This window comes from Apostichopus japonicus, chromosome 6 (genome assembly GCF_037975245.1).
Source record: "Apostichopus japonicus isolate 1M-3 chromosome 6, ASM3797524v1, whole genome shotgun sequence".
NCBI classification, from domain to species: domain Eukaryota; kingdom Metazoa; phylum Echinodermata; class Holothuroidea; order Aspidochirotida; family Stichopodidae; genus Apostichopus; species Apostichopus japonicus.
This window is the reverse complement of record NC_092566.1, coordinates 14,190,171-14,200,000: the sequence shown is the minus strand read 5'-3', so window position 1 is coordinate 14,200,000 and position 9,830 is coordinate 14,190,171. Positions and strand designations below refer to the sequence as shown.

The window sequence follows — 9,830 nt, the reverse complement described above, 5'->3', positions numbered from 1 at the left end:
CTAAAGATGTATAAATGTTATTTCCAATAGGTGTCGTTCATTCATTGAGACACGTAAAGCCTACATAGAGAGACCCAATTTTATATAGATTACTGTAGATACCATTACCATGTGCATGGACAAACAACACATGTCGAAAACACCGTACCCCTGGCAGAAAACACTACATTGATTTATCATGGTAAATAAAGAATATAAACTTTTTTAGAATAACAGAAGAAAAATCAGTATTGTATATCAGTATATAATCAGTATATCAGTATGTTACAATTTAACAGCTTTATGTCGGTTAAAAAATATATATATAGTATGCCGTTTCATATATGTATGTAAGAAATCAAATCGATTTGCCTAACTCGATATTAATTTGGGGTTAAGCAACAGTCAACCGTGCGTTTATCACAGGATAATGCACGAACGTGATTCAGTTTAACCTCAGAATATTACAATTTCATAACAAACTTTGGAAGAAAAAAACAGAATTTTTCTGGCAGTAGAGTTTCCAGGAAATGTCTGTAATTTCAATCTGCAGATAATGTAGGTGAATTAAATGTTTTATGATACAGTTTTTTCTTGGCATGATAAAAGTCTTTGTCCTTAATATTCCTACATGACGACCGTTATTTTACACTGTATTCTATGTTAAATAATCAATCTGAAAACGTTATTATAGTGTTTCTTGCAATGTCTATATTTTCCTGTAAAATAAATATATGGTGAATGTTATATTACTGTATCTTCTATAGTTTAAAATAGTAAACAGTTTTAAGTGTTATGTTTACACAGTTGTTTCCTTGCAATAAATGGGTCTTTGTCTGTAAAACTAATGTATGGTCGCTGCATTATATTGTACGTTAAATAGATTTAAAAATGCAGATAAGCAAAGGACCAGGAGGGTTACAGTAATATTTTGTCACATAGCAGGTTAAAAGGGGGTTTAATTTAAATTGTCTTTTATATTCACAAGAAAGTTTTTCACACAAATTTAACTTAAGTCGCTCTATTAATTTACAGATTTGACATGCTACATCATGTTTACGCAACTGCAAATGTAGTGCCTGCATACCCAAACATGTATCAATTACAGTCATTATCACACCTGGCTGTTTGATAGAATTACTGATTATCAATGAGATTATTAAAAAAGGAGAAGACAAATTATTATTCTCTGAAACGTGTTTAAACAACTTCAAAACTTGTTCAAACATACTTTTGAATGCCAAAAGCTTAAATCATATACATAAGACTGAACGTCATAAAGCAGGCGCTGATTGAGAGGTTTGGGATTTGCTCCAGCCTCCCTTTTTGAAGAAAAAATGTTTTGCTATACAGACCATACTTTTATTGGTTGGAAATGTGCTCATAATTCCGTATGTGGCCAAAATTTTCTCTTTGGGTTACTTCAGGAAATTCTGAAAGTTTCTCAATTATAACAGATAATAAAGCTAGCACCAGAGTGCTAACACCAGCTAACACCAGCTAGCACTGGAGTGTTAGCTCAGTGGATAACGCCGGTGCCTTTCAATCATACTAAGGTACCCGGTTCGAGTCACTCCCATATTAATGTATTTCATCCAGTTACAGAGTTGTTGAACATTGACAATTCATAATCATGGACGTTAAATATGAATGTAAGAGTCTGACTTCGGTCAGCTTGCGGCTTTGATAAACCTATGAGGCTTCTTCGCGAATTCCTGCTTGCAGTAGGATCTAAAATACATAAAACAGAAGCTTTAACATTTGAGACACTGCTCCACTACTTCTATTGTTCCTCGCCCTTTCTATTGATCTACAAGGGGTTTTTCATCTATGTTACAGATACACTTGATGTATGCGAAGTTCACTGCATTATGTGACTACAGGGTGTAGTCTTCACTATTCATTGCTCCACTTTCATGCTTTCGGCATCCGTCATCCACTCGTGTTTTCAATGCTGTTTTGTCATTCACAACTCTAGAGCTATAGACAATCAACCTGGTAATTGTGGGTTGGATTTCATTCTTTTCTTTTATCATACGGTAACGTTCCTGCTTTGTACAGTGGTACAGTGTTTCTAACTTCAGGTAAATTTCCATAAAACATTCTTCAATTCCAATTTACATGCATTTAGATTGCAAAGACAAACTTATTTGTAAACTACATGACATGTGTAATACTTCTGTAAAAGGCACAGAATTTTATTTGTTAGTATAAAAATAAAAACTGACATATTTTGGAAAATTTTACAGGATATTCCTGTACATTTTCATTGGAGGTAAAAATACTACTATTTTGGGTAAAATACTTGCTGTTCATAGGTTTACATGTAGTTATTAAAAACAAAAGGTCTCAGTAAAAAGTCTCAGTTCTATGTAACTGGGCAAATAAGATAACATAACAATAATTACAATAATTAGGCTATACAATGCTAAATAACCGGACAGAGTACTCTGCTCCAAGATAGACGCCAATCAATTAAACTTATAGGATACACATACGGTATACACGGTAGACTATGGTTTGTGATCTAACTGACCAATCTAGCCGTAACAGTATACCAAATGGATAAGACTAATTGGATTAGCATGGTTACAGTTTTATCAGTATAACCCACCAATTCCAAGCTTCATATTTTCGATTCTTCTGCTTTTTCAGATGTAATGCAGCACCATTGAAACCTTTTGCCGCCGACGCAGGAAATGAAAGCAATATCACTTCATTTAACCCATCCATATTTGGAAAAAGGTTTGTAAATTATTTAGTACTCTGTTAAGGAAGTAAAATCACGTTTCAATGGAAGTATCTTTTAATGATTTCAACACGTGGCAGTACATTTCCGTCATTGAAACCTTTTGCCGCCGACGCAGGAAATGAAAACATTATGACTCCATTTAACCCATCCATATTTGAAAAATAGGTTCGTAAATGATTTAGTATACTCTGTTAAGGAAGTAAAATCACGTTTTACTTGTATGATCTTTTACTGATTTCAACACGTGGCAGTACATTTGCGTCATGCGCCAGGATGCCTAAGTTCTGTTTGTATATCATGTATACTGTCTTTATTACGAAATAAGCAGATGTGATAGATATGGAATCAAAATTGTGTCTGTTATCCACGTATATCATCATATCTTCAAGGCTGACGTGCATGTGATTCAGACGTTAACGCTTCAATATGCCGTATGGTTTATTACATAGTAAAACATTAATAGGCCTACATGTTGAGTTTTGCACGTTTTTAGTAATCTCTTTGCGGCGCAAGTGGCACTGTATTTTTAAAATGCAGTTTTCTAAGAAAGTGTAATATGTAAAGAAAAAGGTTTATCGTTGCAGTTGTGTTAGCTATCAGTCTCTCGGGAAGCTATCAAAAGTTGAAGATGAAATTTGGGCTGTCTTCACCATAATTAGTTTAGTTTCTGATGCTACACGGTTGAATGACATTTTGTACATTATCAACCTGCAGTACTTTCCAATTCTCTGAAATCACAATGAAATTCAATAGCTTTCTAGTTATGTTTAATTTGTAGAGAAACACTTAAGGCCTACATGTATACAAAACAACTCGATTGTCATAGAATCACTAGTTGTGTTCACTGGCTCTTATACTTGTTGTAAAAAGCAAAAAATAGGCTACTTCTTAGTTTGATCAATTATACTTGTGTTGTGTGGCCGGCTAGCTCAGTCAGGAATTCACGTTGGGTAAATGGTGATAGGCTATAGAATAACATAATTTAGTAAAATGTTCCCTCGGCAGCTGAGATCAGAGAGAGATAGGGACGTTCCTATAAACTAAGAATAAGACAAAACTTTTCTTGATTCCTCTGATGATTCTTTACTTGATTGACTTGCGATGAAAATCAGGTGCGTATCCAGGGGGGGGGGCGTTGGGGGCGCGCCCCCCGGGTAAGAAAAAGAGGAGAGAAAAAAAAGAAGGAAAAAGGAAAAAAGAGGGGGAAAAGGAAGAAAGAGGGGAAAAAAGAGGAGGAGGAGAGGAAGGAAGGGAAAAGATAAAGAAGAAGGAGAGAAAAAGGAGAAAAGGAGGGAGTACAAGATAAACGCCAAGACACCGGGAAGAGAAAGAGGAACAGTGACATCATTACAGCGCTGAACCTAGTATTATATACACATGGTCGGGTAGCCAGTGACGGATCGAGGATTTCGGAAGGGGCGTACGCCTCACCCTACCCCTTACACCGACAACTCCATTTTTGACGTTTCCATCTTTCCTCTCTCACTAATGTATCTATATATATACTATATATGGTCTACCATAGCGCGTGTGTGTGTATGGACGCCTTAAACAATTGTGCTATGAAACCAACTATGGCTGGTCTCGAACTCCACCGAGTCGTCGGGGAACATGACGCATTTCGGGAATGGGGCGACCGCCCCCCCCCCCCGAGCATATTTTTTTTTATGATATCGCTAGTCAATTCGAAATAGAAAATGCTTAGATGCAACTTACAAGGTATGGGAACTGTCATTTCCAGCGATCTCGGAGGCATTTTCGAGCAAAATTTTCTTGTACGCTTCGCGCCAACTCATGGTTGCGCTACGCTTAGATAGTTTGCCAACAGGCGTCGTCCCTCCCTTGACAAATTATTCGCTACGCACCTGTTCGAATTTGTAAAGTAAACAGCAGATATCACATCATATCAGTGAGCATGAAAATGGCGTTCCTGGATTAACAGCCTCAAAACTGTCTGTGTGTAGTGAAAGGCGAAGGAGCCCAATTTGATTTGGGGAGCTGTAACGACTTCCCCGAAAAATATAACCAACATCTCAACATAATCAACATTGTTAATGTCAATATCATATAAGCAAGCATCGGTTATAACATCGCATGCCATCATGTACCGTACGGTCACTGAAAGTTGCGCAGTACACCGCGGGATGCTCATATAAACAACGTTTTGTCCTATGTAGATTGAGAAAAAGCATAGAGGTCCAATTATGTCAAAACTCTCTTTTACATTAGTAATGGCGAATTAGTCGGCCAAGCTTAAAACTTTATTTTAATTACCAAGGAGAAATTTTTTAAACTAATCATTTCCTTTAGCTACATCATTGCAATTGTATTTTTCTTTCAGTATCGGTGCCCGAAAAATTCTCAGTATATTGCCCGAATTTTCAGAAAGAAATATTTCGTTAGCCCCACCCCCACCCCCCCCCCTCAAATTTCCAGAGGACAAGAAATTCGGGCAGAAGTCCTGAAAAATTCGGGCAGCCTAAGAGGAGAAAAAATATATATATGAATATATAAATATGCTGTAGCTTGCCCGAATCTTTTTCAAATTTTGCCTGAAAATTCTGTGGAGAGCATTTATGTTATTTGTTTTTTGACATTAATATTAATATAGGCCTAACAATTTTCTTAATTAGCATCATGTTGCCCGAATATTTCCGTGTAACACCACCGTAAGCTCAGCTCATCTGGGCTACCACGCTTTTTGCACTATCATCCAAAACTTTTTCTAAGTAGTCAACTGTATACCTGGACATCCCCGACATGAGTGTATATATAAGAAACGTTTTCTTGTTCATGGATGGTGGGGGGTGGGGGGTAGTGCCTACAAGCCTAGAAGTACAGGTTTACCATATTCTTTGTTATTTTTTATATTTTTTTTTGGTGAGACAAATTGCAGTCTCACCCGACACAGCGATATTATCCCGCCTACAATTGAACAATGTATGTTTTTCTGGAAGTAGCTGAGTACTGTGTTAAATAATAAATATCGGTAACTAAATAGGAGCTTAAAAAATGTACTGTCCTATTTTCCCCTTCAAAGTGATGTTACCATTTTTTCTTCTTCTAATTTACTAAATTTTTGGGGGAGTGTCAATTTCTAAGATGTGAAATTATAAAGTAAAGAATGTTTAGATGCAACTTGCAAGGCCTCAGAAGTGCCATTTCCGGCAATCTGAGAGGCATCTTTTGCCAAAAAAATTCTTGTACGCTACGCGCCAACCGATGGTGGCGCTCCGCTTAGATAGTGTCATGGGAACTTTCGGGCACAAAAGTTTCTGCCCCCCCCAACTGAAATGGTCCCGTACGCCTATGATCATACTTCCCTCTACTCGTGCAATTTTGACCAGTCTGTTAGGGGTTCAAGGAGGTTTTTCTATATTGGTTGTCCATAGATGAAATTTCTTGCAACATTATGGGTATGTTTTGAAGTGAGTTTAATCACGAGAAATGTGAATTTTGAAATTCTGAACAAAAAATGGGCTTATAACCTGAGGCTGTCGGGTATTGTGGGCCGCGACGTAGAATCACCTACAAAGAGCAATGATCCACAGGAGATGCGATGAGGTCTAACATGATGTGTGACTGGTGAAAATCTTCAAAAAGGTTATGGATGGGGAAAAAACTATTGGGAAATTCTTGGTTCTCAGGCAAAAGTGTACATCTGGATGGTCATTTTCAAGCCCGAGAAGTGCCATTTCCGGTGATCTGAGGGGGTATCAAAACCAGAAATTTTCTTGTACGCTGCACGCCAACCGATGGTGGCGCTCCGCTTAGATAGTAATTTGCGCCCCCCGGGTTAGAAAATCCTGGATACGCGCCTGGAAAATATATAATGAAATTCGATGTTAAGCTAAAAATATTATGTTAAACATTACTGGTGCTTCGAAGTGATCACCTCAGAGACAGATACGTAAGTCCTGGGCTAGCGCAGAGTAGCCGGACGGTTCTAGGCCTAAACACGTGTTCACGGTGCTTCTACACAGTAACGGTATGACAGTATGGAAGGTAAACTAATGAATAATTAACGTAAGCATGCAAGGTGGTGACCTCACTGCTAAAACTAACCAATGGGAGCTATTATCTTTAACGTCGGCTGCTAAGCATGCGCCAATATACAAGTGTCCTAAGATAGTAATATTACTTCACGCGTCATTGTAAACTTGACTTATATGTTGACATAAATGTAGCTTTGTAACAGAGAGCCAAAACAATATAATACAGTAGAAATTGGCGTGAGAAACACTTGTCCTCTCCGGAGAGCTGAGAAGTATACAAGTAGTTCAAAGAAGCCATCGACGGGCACCCCGAGGGACCTTCAAGCGCAAAAACAAATGTTATATTAAATATATCAGCTGCCTAGTTTTGTCAAACATGTAGATCGTAACTTGAAATATTGAATTATTATAATTTCATATAGCTTTATTTTATTAAAGATCACGAAATGGAAAAGGTTCGTGTTGTATTAGCAGAAACCAAACAAGGAAGTTGACACTTACAAGGCTATTTCAAACGTATATTAAACGAAATAATGAACAAATGGGATTACCATGGACGATATTTTAATAACATATCAATTCTTTGTTCTAATTAACGAGTTATGTATAACGTTGCAGGCGTTTTATTCTTCCCTGTTTTTTGTGTATCACTTACAGATATCACGGCTTATCTAACAATACACACATCGGGAAGTTTTTAACAGATATGAAACAGTACCATGGTTACTTGTGGGGAGCCTGCTTAAGTTTTGAGGCTAATGTGAAAATATGTAGGAAAGCAATGGACGCTTACAACATTACAGAAAACAGTTTCGTCCTAGGACATCCGGACCACTACAAATACTTTAATGGCTTCTGGAGTAAACGAGGATACGGAGGTCGTCTGTCTACAGGTAAGCAGCTCTGTAGCCTTGCACCCACCCCATCCCACAAATAATTCTACATTATCGGCATCAAGTATCATGCCCCCCCCTTCCCACTACCCACGGATCCCCTTCCATCAGTTAATTGTAGTCTTTGTGTGTTTAAACCATAATCTGATTCTATCTCTTTACTGCTAATTACTTAACTTTATATTTATATGATCTTCATTTTTCCTATTCATTCAATATTTAGGTTTCTATTACGCTAGTGATGCTCTTAGTCGATGCAATGAAGTACATTTGTATGGATTTTGGCCGTTCAAGTCGATCTTTCAGAAGGATGGTCCTCGCAATATAAATTACCACTACTTCGATAATATCTCCTTTCCCGGTACAACAGAGAAGTCTCCTCATACAATGATTAAGGAATTCTCTATCCTTTTACAACTTCATACTTTTGGAATAATTAAGCTACATTATGGTAAATGTGACTAATAAAAGAGAAATCAAAGCCGAGATACAATTTATCCAATTGCAACAGTGATTGGAATCTTGAGCGAGCTGGGAACGGATATCCGGTTGCCAATGCTTTAAACAAAAATGCAGGGTCCCTTTCACAACTAGTTCAAACAGGATGACTTTTTACAAGTTGAGACCAAATTCAATTTGCGGGAACATTTTTCAACGCAACCTTCTCCAGCGTCCTCATGCCACTTTATTCACCGTACCAACCACCAACCACGCATTGTCATGTGACGTACTCCCTTGTAGCACTCAACTCTTATAGTACTCCTTGAATGTATATTCTATAACAACTAAAGTCATGATCTCATAACTACCACGTCACATAGTCGTAGCCGTGACCGCCGTATCTGAAGACCACGACAGTCACATGACCCTCCATGGTTGGAACATTTTCCTACTGTGGAGTGAGAGTTCTAGGTGAATTTTCGTCAATGTTGGAAGAATGTTGTTGCAGTAAGTATATGTTATATTCTCCATCGAGTGGTAATGCATATCTGCTGACATAAGCAATTTGTATTCATTAAACAGCTGAAGATTTTGGGTGTTTTTTCAATAATGATTTAAGTAAAAATATTGTGTGTAGTCTGCAGGGACCGACGCTGTATACCATCGCTGAACCATATAATTTCCTTGCATAGTATATGCTGGAATGCAAAATGGAATAGTATATTAAGGGTTAGTAATATCAGGTGAAAACGGTGTATCTAATATGATAAAACACGCTGATATACTTAAATAATGATTTACGTAAATCGTTGACTTGATGGTTCCAATAGTGATCTTCATCAATGATGAAACCTAAGTTCTCCGTGTAGGACGATTTCTTAATTTTAAAATCATATATGAAACACAAAACTATCAAATACGTTGTTAATCCTTACAGTTATTCGGCGTATCCAGGGGGGCGCAACAGGCGCGCGCCCCCCCCCCCCCCCCTATTGGCCGTCACCAAAAAAAAAAAAAGTTTAGCAAAAAAAAAAAAAAAAAAAAAAAAAATTTATGACGACCTTTATGTGAGATGTCGGTGATCGCTCAACCCCCCCCCCCCCGCTCCCGTATGCTTTATTTTTTGTTTGCCAAAAAAAGGTTCTGGCGAAGTTCGGCGGCATAATAGTTTTAGAAACATAGATGGTAATTGTGTTTGTATTATCACTATAAACACTAAATGACATGCCAGCCATACTAAATTGTGCATTTTGTGTCCATATTTACTGGAAATATTGCTTATTATTAAGGTCGAAAAATGGATCACATATGGCCATGGGCGGCGATCCTGGGTGGAGGGGGGATATATCCCCCCATGAAAAAGAGTGGAGGGGATGCAATGCACCATATCCCCCCCCCCCCACCAAATGCCAGGGATAAGAATATTTTCATGCCTACATTTATGCATCTTCGTTAATGTACGGCTCTTTTTTAGCTTCATTTCTCGCCTACCATAAACGCAGTGCGATCTTTTCAAATAAAGTGTCTTTATAAAGCAAAAATAGTTGACTGTAGGCTTCATTGGCCCTATAACAACAAAATGTATTTTTGCGCCCACGGTATTGATATAGTACATATATGCACCCTCATAGTATTCATATAGGCCCTATAGTAGGCCTACACACGTACATGTTCCCTCGAACAGCTGAGAATCTCATGTAACCAGGGTAATGCTTAATACACGTTTCACCTGGATGCCCTAGCAATCGGTACCTAGGAATGTAACTATGT

At 37.8% G+C, this 9,830-nt stretch overlaps 1 protein-coding gene across 1 annotated transcript in view; it reads left to right on the top strand.

Annotated features, from left to right (window-relative positions):
* LOC139969055 (alpha-N-acetylneuraminide alpha-2,8-sialyltransferase-like) overlaps positions 1-8,652 on the top strand; it is a 19,574-nt gene extending 10,922 nt beyond the window's left edge. Inside the window, exons 5-7 of the mRNA XM_071973797.1 lie at positions 2,635-2,724; positions 7,384-7,619; positions 7,843-8,652. Coding sequence (XP_071829898.1) covers positions 2,635-2,724; positions 7,384-7,619; positions 7,843-8,084 — 568 coding nt within the window. The 3' untranslated portion in view covers positions 8,085-8,652. The remainder of the gene's footprint in view (positions 1-2,634; positions 2,725-7,383; positions 7,620-7,842) is intronic.
* The last annotated feature ends 1,178 nt before the right edge of the window (positions 8,653-9,830 follow it).